Source organism: Pelmatolapia mariae, linkage group LG5 (genome assembly GCF_036321145.2).
Source record: "Pelmatolapia mariae isolate MD_Pm_ZW linkage group LG5, Pm_UMD_F_2, whole genome shotgun sequence".
Lineage (NCBI taxonomy): Eukaryota > Metazoa > Chordata > Actinopteri > Cichliformes > Cichlidae > Pelmatolapia > Pelmatolapia mariae.
The window spans coordinates 8,294,105-8,311,411 of record NC_086231.1 but is presented as its reverse complement, the minus strand read 5'-3'; the positions used below and the strand labels follow the sequence as shown (position 1 = coordinate 8,311,411).

The window sequence follows — 17,307 nt, the reverse complement described above, 5'->3', positions numbered from 1 at the left end:
CCCTCTGTGGTCCACGGACATGCTGCACCTCCAAATCACATGACTGATGTAAGCTGACATAGCAACAAGCTGCAGCCACGCTCAGTCTCTATTTCAGCCCACATTGAAAGTTCGGACTTTTTAATTTTAATTACAGGCCAGTAAATCCAGAGTTATGGTAATATATATAAGCCACGCTTTTTTCTAAATACTGTCGTCACGTTTTTGTGTGTGTGTGTTTTAAGTGTTTTCTAAGGACAGCGCGAAAACAGTAAAGAAAGGAAAAAAAGCCACCGCTTTCCTATCGGTGGAAAAATGCACCATGTCGACCAATTTAAAAAAAGTTAACACGTGGGATTTGGTTCTTTAGGAAGAGGTTAAAGTTTTGGGAGTGACCGTAACGGCAGCGAGACAGAGCGAGCGAGTGAGAGAGAGAGAGAGAGAGAATTTTTAGATGTGGGAGATTTGTGACGTTTAGTGTGGAGTGTATACTTAGTGTGTTGTGTTGTCTTGTGTAGTCGTTCTGTTGTGTAGTCGTTTTGTTTTGTGTGTCAGTGAGGGCACTAATGAATGTCACAAAGGCACATTTGCAATGTAAACACTGTCACTAAGTAGAAAACCAGCGGAGTGATACACCTCCTGTTGTCAGGCCTGCAGGTTTATCCCTGTGCTGTTCTCATCTGTCTTTTGGTGGACAAACTTTTTTTTTCCACTGGTACACATCATTTGTGGGGCATCTTATTGTGAAACCTGACTGTTCTCTCATTTTAGTTTTAGTAATATTTTTAAATGGTTGTAGAAAATGAAAAAAACGGCAGGTGTATTGGCTGCATTTTTAGATAAATAGTTGTATATGTTTACAAAATGTACAATTTATATTTGCATTTTAGGTTATAAAAATTTACTCAACATGTCTGTTTTTTTACAGTAAAAAAATACTACTGGGATTTTAAGTTCTTTGTGTGATTTCAGATCAGTAATACTAATGCAGTATGTCAGTGAAAAAAACAACTAAATTCAGTTGAGCTGAAAAGAATGATACCAAACAAGGCAGGGGAAAATTTCAGGTTGTATTTCAGACCTCAGAGGGTTAATCCAACAAATCATGAAAAATTAGGTTTAAATTTTGTTCATGACAGTGCAGATTTCTGACATTTTGTGTAATTTAAGCTGTAAGAATGTGATTGTTTTCTAACAAAAAACAGTGTGAAACTTAAGTTAGACTTGTGTTTTTAAATGAAACGCCCCATGTTGTGTAGCTTTCTGGATTTTATACTTATTGGGCTACATATTTATTTATTATACAGGCTATACAGTACATAGAATCAAAATTCACATGTTTTATGTAACTAAAGTGTGTAATTATGTGGGCTACAGATAATAATTAAGTTATAGACTATATTTATATGAAAAACGTGTATACTTACTGCATTTTAATTATTTTAACCATATGTAACCACCTGCATATGTTTGAAAAAAAAGCTTCAATTTTGCCACCCCATTTGATTTCTTTGCCACCCTCATGCCACCCTAAGAAAATTTCTCTAGATCCGCCCCTGCAGCTATGTAGCTGAAGACATATGACAGGTTACAAAGACACATCTCTATGAATTTAAGCGTTCCCTAAGTCTTTCCACTGGGGAGAAGAGAAACTCCCAGACAGGAGGTGAAAGCTGATCCTCCCATCAAACCACTCAGTCTCTCAGTCATGCATCTGTCCACCCTCGGCAGAGGACCACTCAGTTGCTGGTCTGGTCTCTCCCAGAGGAGGCTGGCTGAAGGCTCTCAACCCTCGAAGTGATTAAGATAATTAAGAAGTCAGTTAAAGGGTTTTCAAATAGCCTGTGGCATTCACGTGAGGCCATTTTCAAAGTCTGTGTGATTTGGGTGATCCAGAAATAAACAACATAACTAATTCAAAATACTTGAAAGCATCCCTGTAAATTCAGTTTTACTGGGACAAATTTTGCTAACTCAATCATTAATGAGGGCATCACTGTCTGTTAATTTGAGTCAATATCGCTTGCTGTCAGGCTGAATGTACTAGTTGCCCAACCAAGACTAAATCTGGTCCAGTTGTAGTTATTGATTTCTGTATTCAATTCATGCCAGTAATACTCATACATGTCCAAGCCCATGTCCTGATATACTATATAAATATAATTTTGGTTCATTGCTAGTTGACTGCAATGCAATGGCCTCATTATATGTCCTATATAGCACACTATAATATTCATGTTTTTTGGCTATAAATGATGGGATTTTAACATGTTGAAAATAAGGCCACACCCACACAAACAGAAAAAAGATGTTTTTGTGGTGAAAGAAAAATGATAAGATGCTTTCATAAGCTGTTATAGGTGCAAAGATGCTAAAAATTGGCTAATTTAGTCCATTGGTAGGCGGTTGCTGAGCAACATAATGGTCATAATATCTACTAAAAATAAAAGACCATAATATCATTTAGTGAATCTAAAACTTAGACGTTACTGTCATGAAATTGAAATTAAGCAATGCCTTCATAAAGTGTTAGAGGTCCATAAATGCCACCAATGGGTCATCTTAGCCCATTAATATGTGGTTGCTAGGCAACATGATGACATCATGCTATATCATGCAGAATTCAAATATTTTGCAGATATAAATTAGTTGCTGTTTTGAAATTAAGTATAATGCCTTTATAAGTTGTTATAGATGCCTAAACATTACAAATAGGTCATCTCAGTCTGTTGATAAGTGGTTGATAGGCAACATGATAACATATTTGATAAAAATAAGAACCTTTAGGGGTCTAAAACGTACCGAAGTGCCAAGTTTTGATGTTCAGCTTTTGATTGTGTAGGAGTTCACAGACAGACAGAGACTTCCTGTATGTAAGAAACACAAATAAACTGGTATCTGCAGCTATGCGATTCAACACTATAGTGTATGTATGCCACTTACTGCCCAAACAAGTTAAATTAGCTGATGCTCTTCATTCTCTTTTCTAAATATAATTGACATTGGGTCAAAAGTAAATAATAAAAAATAACCACAATGTTACAATCAAGAATTCAAGAGTTCAGATACAAACGATTACATCATGGTGGGGTCCACATTTTAAATGCTCCACACTCTGTTGCTCACACTTTGAGTTTTAGTTGTTTGTGTGTTGTTGTCTGAAAAGATTAGTGGTTTTTCATGTTCGACCAGTTTATTACTGTCAATCATTGTGACAGTTCTAAAAGAACTTGGTCCTTCTCCAACAATGATTAAAAACAATTTTTAATATTAAAATATAAAATATAGAAGCTTCTGTGTAAAAGTCTTACAACATACAGGTTTAAATAATAATTTTGTTCTGTGATGTCTGTTTATTTCTCTTAATTAATATTACTTACTTACAGTAGAGCTTTAAGGAAATAGTCTCTCTCTAATTTGATTTAACAGATCTGCCATGCTGGTAACTGCTCATGTTGAATCTTCATTTGGAAAAGTGTATCCCTTAAAACAATGTAATAGTGACCATACAAAATATTTTAACACACTGTGCCTGTTTATGTTCACACGTCATGTTTGTATTACAGTGTCCAAGCAACAGGATGTGTGAGGAACTGGGCTGATGCAAAAATAACTTTCAACTTTTTATGTTTTACACAGCAGGGATGCAAAAAAATGGAAATTTGATTGTAATGGCACATCAGAGATGTCAAAAACACTGATAAACAATGCTGCATTAACAGTGGTGTGCGATTTGAGAGAAGTACTCTCTGCCAACAATCTGTTTTCCCACATGCACACAAAGAAAAAGTGAAGTGCTTCAGGAAATCCTGATGAACATAACAGGTGGTACAAGCAGTATAAAGATTTTGTTGCGAGTTGGCGGCAGTTTGGTGAGAACAACTGTCAAGCTGAACTGAGTCCAGTGTCAACAGTCAGCCATATAAAAGCTTGGGTGTTACACGATGCAATATAATACAAATGGAAAAACAGGGTTTTTTTCTTGTTTTCCTTCTTTTTTGCATAAACTGCCTGACCCTTTCAGTTTTAATTGAAAAAAAGTTCATTTTTTAGTGAATTAAGTAGGTCCTTTGGGGATAACAATACTAGAAAAGACTTAAAGAGTGAAAAGAAGAAGAGTGAATTGATTTTAAGTCAAAGACTGATAATAATAATAATTTTTAGTATCCTGAATTCACCCTTTTTATCATTAAGCATCAATTTTACTGGGTTTATATTGACACCCATTTAAAAGTTTGGGCAGCACATGTGAGTGTTTCATGTATTTGGAGGTGATTTGTTTGCCTTAACTGAATATCAAAGAGCAAAGAATAAACCATAAGAGAGAAATGGAATACCAGATAAAACATTAATGAGTTTTACCTTAAATTTGATGCCACTTCCACAAAAGAGTTGTTTATTTTTCTTATATTTATTTACTCATATGAATGAGAATAATTAAACATTTCATATGACAACAGCAAAGATCACAGAAATTCCAAAGTCTATGACCCTCCAAAGTTATTTGGTAACTCCTTAGAGGTGCAAGATCCCACATGAAGAACAACTGCTTTATAACAACAGATGTGTCCAGTGTTCCCACACTAGAAAGATTAATGGAAAGAATTTCAAAAAGACTCACCTAGATCATCACAACAAACCTCCATGGAGTCAGAGGAGCAGTCACTGAGATCATCCAGAGAGGTATCTGTATCCTCGTGAATCTTAAACCTACAAAAAAAAAAAGAAACAAACGGGTCAAACAAACACATGGTGGTTTAAATCCATGTCTGTTTAGACATAACCTTTGACCACTGAATACTGCATTCAAGAGAGTGAGGCTATATGCATAAACTAACAGACACCAGGGAGCAGGGTTTTTTTTTTTGGTTTTGTCTTTCTTTTAATAAGACCATGAATAATAAAAACTATGAGACATTATGAGTGTGCATTATTTTCTCTGTGTCCTAGAAATAAACTGCAATCTATTGTATATCTTCCTATCTTAAAAGGTGAAACACTGCCCTCACCTGAATCTAAATGGAGCAACAGCAGCCATGTTGACCTTTCCTGGCTCACTCCCTCTGCGTGGCAGGTTGAATGTTTGATGGGAAGACTTTGATTTGTTGAAAAGCTCCCTGTCAGAAGCTTCCAGGTCATAGTTGGAGATGTTCCTCACTTCTTTTTGGAAGTTCTCTATTCCAGCTGAAGATACTCCTGGTATCTCATTTCCATTTGCATTTTTACTATAAAGAAGACGTCCTCTTCCGTAGCCTACCTGAGGATTTGGTGGGCGGTGTCGCAAAGTGTTACCCTCTTGTGCATTGTCCACACTCCTCTGACGATACTTTCCAAATGTCCAGTTCTTGTTAGTATTTCTTCTTAACTGAAGGTCTCTCAAAGCTTTCTGGGTTATTGTGTCGCTGCGGATGTCTGATGTGTCTTTAGAGCGTGGAACTTCCCTCTTTGGTATCTGAGGGCTGCTGTAAGCTGAGCAGGTTCCATCAGCTCGCCCTGCAGCTGCTGAGCTTCTATGTGAATAGATGCTAGTCTTTTGGTGCAGCAGGTTGTTCTTTAAAGCGGCACCTCTCAGCAGCTCTGCAGCTCCTGAAGAAGCAGACAGTGAAGAATATGTAGGCCGTCGTTTTGCGCTGTGCTGATACTGCATTGTGGGATTAGGGAGCCCACCGTATTGCTCTTTGGGCTCTGCCTTTGAGACCGACATTGTGCTTCGAGGTGACGGCAGACTGGAGCTGACACCTGCGTCACTCTGCCTCCGAGGTATGACTTTGATATTCACTCCGCTGCTCATGGTTGTTGACAGTCACTGCTCTGAGATCTGGAAAAGAATTCAGGAAAGACAAATACAGTACAGCAGTTACAACAAGTACAAGATAAAAATATATTTTCACAACAGCAGCAATAGTAGTACATGTTTGTAGCAGTATTATGTGTAATAATAAATATTCAAATGTTTCAATATTGCCTTCTGTTATTTTGGTTTATTTTTGATTAGTTCAGTTCCAGTGTCAAGGTTGAATCTTGATTATTAAGAGGTGGGGGGTGTGGGTTGGTGTGGGATGGGGTGAGTACTTCTACTGATAAATGGCTGATATGGCAGGGCCATCAGCTAATGCACTCATCTGGGCCTCACAGGCTAAATAAGCTGGCTCAGATGAACTGTTCAGTCTCTCACTTCCAATTCACCTTGCATTAACCCTATTTAATGTCTGTGGCTTGATTAGTTTATGTTTATTAAATTATCTTCAATTAAACATCTTGTGTGGACTCCTTGCCACCTACTTTTAGCCAGTTTGTGATAAACATTCTGCAGATTTTAATAATGCCACCAAACAATGACAGAGTTGGTTTTGTGTGGGGAAAAGAAGTGTTAGAAACAGAAAAATCAGTGAGCATTTATTTACTGGATGCAGACCTTTAAACATTAACATAAGGTCTAAGTCACACTAGAGTACATGGGATCACAACGTCTTTGCCCGGTGACTGGACTGAATTTTTTTTGCCGTAAGCAACCAATTGCAAGTAGCTGGAGTGACCAACTAGTTGACCAGAGGTTAAGAGTGTGACCGCTTTGACTGCAAGGTCACGTGGCTGGAGGCAAACTGTCTCTAGATAATTGTGATCTTACTTTGACTAACTACAGTTAAGATTTTCAAATAATTACTATCTAATTTATCAATGCAACCAGACTGCCAGCACTTTGCAATCAATCTGCACCAGAGAGCGAAAACTCATCTCTGATGCCTTTTTTTTGTTACAGGCTACTAAACTTAACTGGTTTCCATCTGGTTTTATTTCAGTTATATTCCTATATGAACCAGAGTCAAATTCTTTGTTTGTGTGTACAAACTTAGCCAAATTAAGATGATTCGGATTTTATTTTACATTTTTCACAAAATACTCTTTCAAAATCCTACTCAATAAGAGAATAGCAAATCAGTTGACACTGAAAAATCTATAGATCTAAGTGACCTTCTTACTGTTATATACTGAAAAAATAACAGTATTTTAAATCTTTGTGTACACAAATATACAAATGTTTATGCGTAGACATTTATCTTTGCTACATTGTGAATGATGGATAACTAGCGTTCTTTAGAGATTTTTATCTTACTAAATACTGTAAAACAGCTGCACATTCCAGGCTGTCTGCTTCAGAGACACAGTTTCTGACCACATGACTTACTGAGTGAATACAAACATGAGTGAGTGGGAAAGAAGAAAGAGGAGAAGATGGTTTGAGGGGAAGGAGCATTATACCATTATGTATCGATTACAGCATCAAAGTAGCCTGAAGGTCTAAAAAAGAGAAGTCACCAGTTCAAATTCCTGTTTGGGGAGAAACACCAAGATCAGAAAAGTCTCATGATGTTTGTGTGCCCTTTGATTGCACCTCGACATGAAGCAGTGAAGCAAGAAATAAAATCCAGGGTTAATAATAATGAAAGGAAAACAACACTAAAAAGATACAATAGATTAATTTGAGTTTTGATCAAAATAAGAAGAAAACAATTAAACTGCCTAATTTCTAATTAATCAAAGCACCATGTGCATTTCAAAATGTGCCATATGCTTCAACAGCTTTGCCTAATGTATTCTTGGTCCTTTACCCACAACCTCCAGTGTGAAACGTGCTGTGAAAGCCAGTGGCAGACTGACACCATTTGGCACATGCGGTAGGAGGATGGCTCCTTTCAGGCCATGCCAACACCGTCTGTCCCTGTCATGGCCAGCAGACAGCACCTCTCCTCCAAAGATACAATGTAGTGATTCAACAATATATACCACTTCAATGGACTCAATGAGGATGACTTTCCTGAATGGATTGTATAGTAGGTGTTGCAGATTCACATTTTCTTTACTAGAAAAACTTTCTGTAATTAAAGTCCTCAGCCAAAACTGGAATCCTTTTTAAGCTCGGCAACTTTAATTCTCTATATTTTAACTATTTTCTGTGTAATAATGATGGAAATCAAAATGCCCAACCACTGGATCAGACATAGTGATGTTTCTGAACCCCTTTCAACATTGCATAAGGCTACATTCAACACCAAAACAGATAAAATTGATGGAATAATCACACATTTATAGTTCATTTAACAACTAAAACAAATATTGTGCAAGTATTTGACTATTTACATCATTGTAAATTAAAATCTAGATGGTTATCTGTTTTGGACATTTCACTTAGGGGATGATGCACCTTTTCACAGTTTTCTGACACAGTTTCATAGATATAAATATAAAATTTATGGTTTGTAGATAATACAAAGAATTGGTTTCAGCCCTATAATCAGATAACTACAAAGACTACAGTGGATTCAGATTAAATATACACAGAAAGGAAAATAATGTGCATGCCCTTTTAATCTTTCTGAATATGTATACAAAACCTCATTTAAGCCAATGTAAAAACACACACACACACACACACACACACACACACACAAAAAAAAAAACCCCTCCTTTGTTCACATGACTCTAGTATCTGTTTTTTTTTTATGATTAACAGTGGGAATGCTGCAATATACATTGGTGTAGTTGTAGTGTAGACATTCCATTAGCTACACAATGCTCATAAAAAAAAGTTCCTGAAATGTTTTCAAGCGCTTCATGTTTGTCTTTTAATATAGAAATCATTCATTCAGTTTGTTGCACTAGTTGTTTCAGTGTGTAACAACTGGTTTTTGCATTTTTCTTTTTCCAAAGCAAGGTACTTTTTGGCATTTAAAAAACATATTTATTTTGTGTTTACTGTATTTGTGTGAGTTAAGTACATGCTTCCCAATAGTTTGCCGAGATTCAGTTTTGCAAGTGCTCATTCCATTAATTTAGTCTATAATGTGATTAAACATGTGACTTTAGTCTAAATAAATAACTGTTACTAGTAGCTTTAATGATAGTTTTAAATAATATTTGGTACTAAAATCTGCACAATACTTGAATGTGTTTTATTGGGTTTTTTATGTATTACTTGAGTGATGCCTTGAAACCCTGATACGTACACTGAAAATAAGGAAATTGGGTGGTTGTTACATTTACTAAAGTCTAACCTTGTAATTTGAACAAAATAATTTCATGTTTCTATGGTGAACATAATGAAATCATGTAGGATGTGCATGAAATTCAACAACTTAATTTGTTCTTGTTGAGATGACATGATAGGATCTAGTAAGAGTGGTTAGTTGCCTGGACTCATGAAATTCACAAGATCGCATGACATTTTAAACTGCAAGAAAATCAGTGGAGTTATAAGAGGCAGACAACTACACACACACCATATGTATTTCAATCACTATTTATTGTGGTTTAACCTGTCAAGGACAAAAACGTACAGAAAATTCTGCATCAAGCCTTGAAATCATAGCTTTCCTACTTTTGTTAAGCCTCGATTTACAGCTTGTTGGCGTGGTGGTTAGTGCTGTTGCCTCATAACAAGAGGGTCATGGGTCCAAAACCACAATCTGGCTACTTTGCAGTGGGGTCCCTCTGAGTACTCTGGTTTCCTCCCACAGTTAAAAGTCATGCAGTTATTAGAGTTAGGTTAATTGGTGATTCCAAATTACCCATAAGTGTGAATGTGAGTGCAAATGGTTGTTTGTCTCTTTGTGATAGACTGACGAGCTGTCCAGAGTGTACTCTGCCTCTTACCCTATAACTTCTGGGTTATGCCCCCTGCAACACGGATAAAGACAGGAGGATGGAAGTTGTTGTAAATCCATTCAATTTTTATGTTAACCAGACTCTAGACTTTGTTGAACATTATGTAATATGAAGACAACATTTAATTATTGAAGTATTTAAGTGACCGAGCAGTATTGGGGTAAAAGTTATTGAATAGTGTTGGAATAAAGTGACAAAACTGTGAAGGACTAAAATATTCCAAGAGCTCAACTTACTTCATTTAAACATGTTTCAATCAGGTTTTATCAACACAAAATGCACAGGTTTAAATTGTGTTGATTTAACTCAGTTGTTTAAGTTTCTGTCAAAGCAAAACAATTGTGTGCAACCAATATCCACTATTGAATTAAGTAAATCCAACATGCTCTTTTTTCAGTTTATGAGAAATACAGCTTATACCAACACACACACAGATAAATACATGCATATGGATATGCACACACAAACACAATGGTTTTCATGTCATATTGAAATTAAGGCCACAACACACAAATACAAACAATTTACCACTGATAATTTAAAAGATTGCAAATGTGAACCAAATCATAATGCTAAAGATAACTTATATTAGTTCCATTTTGTTATTTTTTATTTTAATTTAAGTTTCACTTTGAACATTTTCTAAATAAATAGCAGGGTATCATCCTCATTGAAAAAAGTTACATTTTTAATTGTATCTCAAATGAATATTCTGCTTTAAATCTACACTGGCATAGCCAAATAAATTCTTCATCTTACCTGAATAAAGGAATGTCCAAAATTTGTCTTCCACAAAGAGACAATAAGCAGTGTGATGTGCAGGCTAACTGGATCTCATAGATGAGCTACACCTAATAGGGAGATGCAACTTAAATTAAGAGTGCTGTTTTGCAGAGAGCTTTGGCAAATGAGAAGTCAGTGAGAAAACTAGAGGGAAACCTTCGTCTCCAACAGCTCAACAATCTCTAGTTTCTCTTCTCTTCCCCGAGGCCACATATACACACACCCACTTTACCTATTATGACCAGAGATTAGTGAGTCATACTTAAGTCTTTTGCCATTGGAATCATGTGTCACAATTTAAACGTAACTGTAAGCTTTTTTTTTAAAAAAACAAAAACAAACAAACAAACAAACATGCCAGTCTTTCAGCAAGCCATCATCAAAGCACCTTGCCAACTCTACGAGGAGCTAAAATTACCCCAGTTTTCCAAACCTATCATCAAGCAAGAAGGCCAGACTAAAGATACTTAAACAGACCAACATCATGTCTGCAGAGGATCAGTTTACTCTACTCTAAAGTTTCCAGACTGCCCAGGAGCCCTGTACAGCTGATAATGTCAGGACTGATAATGTACTCATAACACATCAGCAGATTAAATTTCATGAAACGCCATTTTTGGAAAATGTCTGAAATACGGATGAAAAAAATCTAGAAATAATCAACATTCAGTGAACCTTTTAAATGCTTATCAAGCCACATATAATTATTATTTTGGTCTAATATCATATGCAAAATAGTAACTACTTTATTTCGCTTGCAAGGCCTAATTTTGGTGCTGGAGAAATGCACAGTCCCAATCTCTTTGCTGCTCACGTTTCTCCCCATGTAGCCCAGCACCAATAGATAAGAGCTGAATGAGTACATCATTACATTATCTACATAATTCAATTTTCTCAAGACTGTCATATTATCTACTTTTGCAAGTTGCCTGATCTAATTGTTATATATAGCACCGAGGCCCAGATTCCTGATTTTCACCATTTCTTTCTGTGACCTAGCTTTGCCAAGGAGAAACTCTGCTGGGGGAAATATGAACTGAGGTCAGCTCAGAATGATCAGCAGCACACAGATGCACACATCCAAATTTAATATATGCATATGCACTATGAAAATATGTAACTAATGGAAGGTTCTTCTTATATTTGGTATAAGGCACAGTGTAAGTGATCCAGTTTCCAGAATACAATTTAATCCAGTTAACAAAAAAATGTTAAATCAAAGTTGCTAATTAAAAAAAAATTGAATAAATAAATAAAATTTTATTTATATATCACCTTTCTAGACAGAGTCAAAAAGTGCTGCACAAAAGATAACAAATAATAGAAAGGTAAAACAGACAATATAAAACAGGCAAAAATTAACCAAAAACAGTTTTAAAAAGGTGAGTTTTGAGTTGTTTTTTTAAAAACAACTACCGAGTCCACAGTTCTTAATGTATGAGGGAGAGAGTTCCAGAGTCTCGGGGCCACAGTGGCAAAAGCTCTGTCACCCTTAGTCCTCATCTTAGTCTGTTTTATAGCAGCAAGTAAGCCCTGATCAGATGACCTCAGGGACCTGCTAGGGACATAGGCCTGTAGCAGATCGGAGATGCAGGGTGGTGCCAGTCCATGCAAGGCTCTGAATGTCAAGACCAGGATCTTAAAATGTACTCTAAATTCAACAGGAAGCCAGTGTAGTTGAAATAGCAATGGTGTCACATGTGAATACTTGGAGGATTTTGTCAGCAGCCTAGCTGCAGCTTTTTGCACAACCTGCAGACGATCCAGAGAACCTTTGCTTAGACACATAAACATAGATTTACAATAGTCCAAGCGTGAGGAAATAAATGCATGTATAGCAATCTCCACTTCAGGGCGAGATAAAATAGGGCTTAACTTAGCCACACTTCTTAAATGATAAAAACAAGACCGAACCAGAGATTTCACATGCCCATCCAATGTGAGAGTCGAGTCAAAAGTGACACCTAAATTCCTGATAGAGGATTTAACATACACTGAAAGACCAAGGGCTTTCACTATCTGGAATAAAAATCTGTCCGGAGCGCATATGAGGACTTCAGTTTTCCCCTTGTTGAGTTGGACGAAATTTGCAGCCATTCAATGTTTGATGGAAATATCGTGATGCATGCTCAATCATCCAGGCAAGGACATCCCAAAAAGTTGGTTCTGTTTATCTAAATAAAAAGAATCAGCTTTTTGAAATAAGAGTAGCATTTGATTTATCTTGTTGCTTAATAATCAATGTTTTGTGTTTAGCCACATTAGTGTTGTGTGACTGGAGCTCACAAAGTTAGTCAATTGACTAACTTTACACTTTCACATTTGGGTAAACTGAGTGAACTTTGATTAGCACAATGTATTCACTCATTCATATTCAGTGTGAGAAGAGATACTCAGATCTGCTTTTACCCAGCCACCTCCTCCAGCTTTTCTTGGAGTGGTGGAAGAGTGGTTGTGGGGGACCAAAGCATTCCCAGACCAGCCAAGAGCCATAATCTCTACAAGTCCACGGGGCCTCTGAACCTCCTCCCATTTTGACAATCATAAAACACAGGAGGCATTCAGGTCAAAGGCTTGAACTATCTAAAACTAGGTACTTGCAATGTGTAGATGTGTAGTGGTGCTACTGTAAGCTATCTAGTAAGTGCAGAGACCCTTCAGAAGGAGATCGTTTCTGCAGTTTGTATCCATGAGCTTATCCTTTTGTTGACTACCCACAGCTTGTGGTCATAGATAAAATGGGGAAGGCAGACTGTTTGGTGAACTGACAGCTTTGCTTTCACATGCAGCTCTCTTTACACTACAATAAAGCTGTATGGCACAAGCACCATGGCAGACATGGCATCAGTCCTTTAAATTAAATTTCCTTCTCCATCCCCCCTTACTTGTGAACAACATCCTGATAAAGTGCAGCCCTGGTGAAGCTTAACTTCCATTGGGAACTGAGTCTGACTTTTAATGCAAACCAAACACTCTATGGTTGTACCTGGACCAAATAGCCCGCAATCATGTGTCTAATACCCAATATTACACTTATAAATAATAACCAATACTACACATCTTTATGGTGGAACACTGTAACAAAACTGCAGCAGAGTTCCAATAACCAAAGAGCCACTCATGTTTGAATCAAGCAGGTCTTTCCTACCAACCACATCCCTCAAGGTTTCAGTGCCACTGCCACAAAGAGTCTATAAATTGGGCATGATTCAGCACCTTGCTGATAGATACCAAGATGGCCGGTGCATAAAAATAAACAAAAGCAAGGAAGTACCCCTGATGTTCACCTGTGAAAACCTGAATAGTGGACACAAGTATACCCACCCATGGTTATTGCCTCTCATCTGCAACTTCTGCCCTTCTCCAGTACACTGGATCCTGATCTGTGTTGGCAGGTACACATTACTTGCACCGTTGTTTGTTTAAGTAATATGGAAGATGTTAATTTTAACAAATGACGAGTACTAGATGTTGTGGTTCTATGCATCTATCATATAAAAAACAAATCACATTTTATTCCTGTGTGTTTGATGACATATTAATTAATTTTAAGAACAAATTATGATTTGTTTTCAAACACGTTTTTGTGAACATCTAATATATTTACAGCAACTATTTAAGTGCCCAACTGAAAAACTCGCTGTATTTCTATTTTGGGAATTACTGCAAGTTTTTTAGCGATCACATCACCTCCCTAATTTCAACACAATAGTTAAGTAATCCCTCCTCAATCCATCACACTGACTAACACATTTATAGCACTCTGCAGGAGCACTCATCTGCCGTGTGTGTCTGCTTACATAGAAAGGCATGTACATTGTTATGTAAAGTGAGTTTTGTGATCTCCAACTTCTCATCACTTCATTTAGTCTTGTAGATATTTGTTGTTCTTCAATTAGTGAAATGTTACCCTGAAACTATTAACTACTGACATATTGTCTTTTTTTTTTATTAAAGCTGTACTTTTTGTGATGTTGAGATTAGAGGGGACATTTAGGCAAGTGCATTAATCCAGGGATTTACCCTTATTAGTCACTTTATGTAATTAACCATGGTCAATAATGCCATGGCAGGATCAACAGCATTAAAAAGTTACATATTAAGTCCATATTATGGGCCACTGGTGATGTATTGATCTATATGTTTTAAAGCTTGAGTGGAGCACTTGTCCTTATAAATGAGCATCAAATACATTCATGTTCTTGTCAAATAGGCGAAATAAATGCTTACTAATCCTATTAGAATGAAGTAAAACTCTCAGTACTGAACAGTATTTCATAGTTGCATCCCAGCATATTTTCCCTGCACTGGTAGTTATGCATTTCTTGTCAACGACCAATGCATGGCTTGCAGAGATGAAGAGGGGAGGAACTGTAATGGATATGTATTGGGGAGATGTTAACTGCATATAATAGTAGTTTATTTATGCATGGGTTTGCTTGTAGTTTATCACCTTATGTGTAGTGATTATCTTGCTAGCTTTAATGATCTGTGCAGTTCATTGATGTCAAATTCTGAGCCATCATGCAATGCCTTCATGAGGCGGCAACCAATACAGAAGCATATGTTGCCAAGTGCTCCAACAACGAGAATGCTATCATGAAAAATCCTATGATTTCATGATAAGGAATAATCGCCACAACCAGCAAATATATAATGATTCCTTCTACCAAAAGATGTCTTACCACAAACTCAATTCAGAGAATTTTTTTGGATAAAATGTGACTATCTTGTTATACTTTCAAGTGTAAACTATTCATTTTTTTGTTCATTTATTTCTTTATAAATGAGTTTGAACTAAATTCCTTTCAGTGTACTGGATCCTATAGTGGAATTACCTAGGGGGCATCCAGGAAAACCTTCTGCTACAAATAAGGGATCAGAGGACAGATTACAAGCTTAAGATTAAAGTGATTGTTGGATGCATGTCAGCAGCAGTTCTTACAGATACTGCAAGTGCCATGTATAAAATAGGGCTCTAATCTCTGTAATTTTCTGTGCACTTGAGCTATTATGAGCCGATTTCGGTTCCTGCGCATGGAGGAGGACAAACAAGGGGGAACAGGCGCATGATGGTAAAGTGCAAGCTGCATCCAGAATAGAAACAGCTACATTATATTGCAGATGCTTAGAAAGAGCATCGACTCCAACTATCCACACAGACAGCATGCTAACACAAAGCAAGCCAATAACCCAGAGTGATGACAAAGCTGAGTCTATGTTGACCCCAACCCAGCAGCCAGACCCTGAACTTGAACAAGTCACAAAGGCAGTAAGTCAGGTTTGCAGCATTGTGGCCTGCATTTCTACCTGTACATCTTTCTATAGTAGAATTACAGTGATAATCACTTTGTAATTGTGTTGAACTGGTTTTCAGCTTTTCAGTGTTCATACATATACACTAAAAGAAAGAATGGATGTGTGCCCTCATTAGGATAGAGGTTTGTGTAGCATGTGGGACTGCAGCCTACGGTTTATATTGTTAACTGGCACTTATGTGACATCTTAGGAAGTAAACTGAAAGCAATGTAACGGGTAGTGTAGCAAATTACTTTCTCCAAGAAGTAATTAAGTAACATACTGTATTATTTAGTAATTAGTTGTCGTTTAAAAAAAGTGAGTGAGGTCATTTCATGTAGACATGTCACATCATGTTGCCTCTTTGACATAAATGATTTAATTTATCTGAATTACAACAAACAAAAGTATACACAGCCCTGAAGGATTATGAGCAGTGCGGTATGTTCAGCTGTGAAATCCCTTAAGCGCACTAAAACAACCTGCTGCTGTAGTTATGGAGCTGTTATGCAACTGACACGGTTGTTTGAGGTGAACAGAAACTCATATAGAAAAATGAAAGCGTTTGCCCAGCATGCTGCAGCACCGTGATGCGTCTAAGTGTGGGCAGTTGTCTGTGATGGTTCAACAGCCTTGTGAACTGGGTTATTAGAACAGGTAGGAGGGGAAATGTGGATCAAAAATATACTTTAATCATGGACCAAACTCCAGCAACACCCAAAATAGAAACAGTGATTCAGATCATGCATAAGAAAGTAAGACATGATTTGTTACTTTCATCTTCCAGGCTGCCTGAGGTTAAAAGATTTACAAGTTTCTTTTCTTTATCTACATTCTGAAACTATATGATTGATGACTGACTGACTACACTGAACTAACTTACACCATACCATGTACAATAAAGCAGATAGTTTGCCAGTGACAGTCTTTACTTTGCAGACATTTATTTTACAGTACATGGTCAAACTCAGAATCACCAAAGTCCTTCTTTCACTTGCCACAGTCAAAGTCAAAGCTGATATGACCGACTGAGCATCTGCTCATGTCATTCCCGAAAGCTGTCAGCACAATCAGCTTGTCACAATAGCCAGCAGTAAAATGAATGGCAGAGTAAAGCCAGGGCTTTTTTTCCTTTCTCTTGACACAAACTTGAAAATTGTACCGTATGCCAAGGTGCTTCACTATGATATATCTATGGTAATTGTCATTCACTTAAGAATTCTCTTAACTACAACACACCTTTAGCCAGAAAGGAATAAACTGCTTACAACAGTTTACAAAGTTGTAGTGAAAACTGTGTACATTAACACTGGTGAACAAAAACTCAGGGAAATTTTAACCTTCTTCATCTGTCAGTGTTATCAGTCCAGATTCAAACAAGGCTGAGCTTTCCTCCTAGTAGGGTCTTAACATAATCCTAGCTGAAGCATGTCAAGTCAGCAAACTGAACTTTTCCGCAAGAAGCTAAGGTTTCCACATGAAACACAAGAAAAAAGTGAAACAGTCGTGCTTTTGTTATACAGTTCTCCCTTTTAATGCATTGTCCCAGTGCTACTGCACATCTGGGGTTCAGAGTTTGTGTTC

At 37.0% G+C, this 17,307-nt stretch overlaps 1 protein-coding gene across 2 annotated transcripts in view; it reads right to left on the bottom strand.

Moving 5' to 3' along the window:
* nav1b (neuron navigator 1b) overlaps positions 1-17,307 on the bottom strand; it is a 70,271-nt gene that overhangs the window by 49,838 nt on the left and 3,126 nt on the right. For both annotated transcript variants that reach the window (XM_063473529.1, XM_063473530.1), the window contains exons 2-3: positions 4,989-5,797; positions 4,601-4,689 (exon numbers count right to left, since the gene is read on the bottom strand). In XM_063473529.1, coding sequence (XP_063329599.1) covers positions 4,601-4,689; positions 4,989-5,770 — 871 coding nt within the window. In that variant the 5' untranslated portion in view covers positions 5,771-5,797. The remainder of the gene's footprint in view (positions 1-4,600; positions 4,690-4,988; positions 5,798-17,307) is intronic.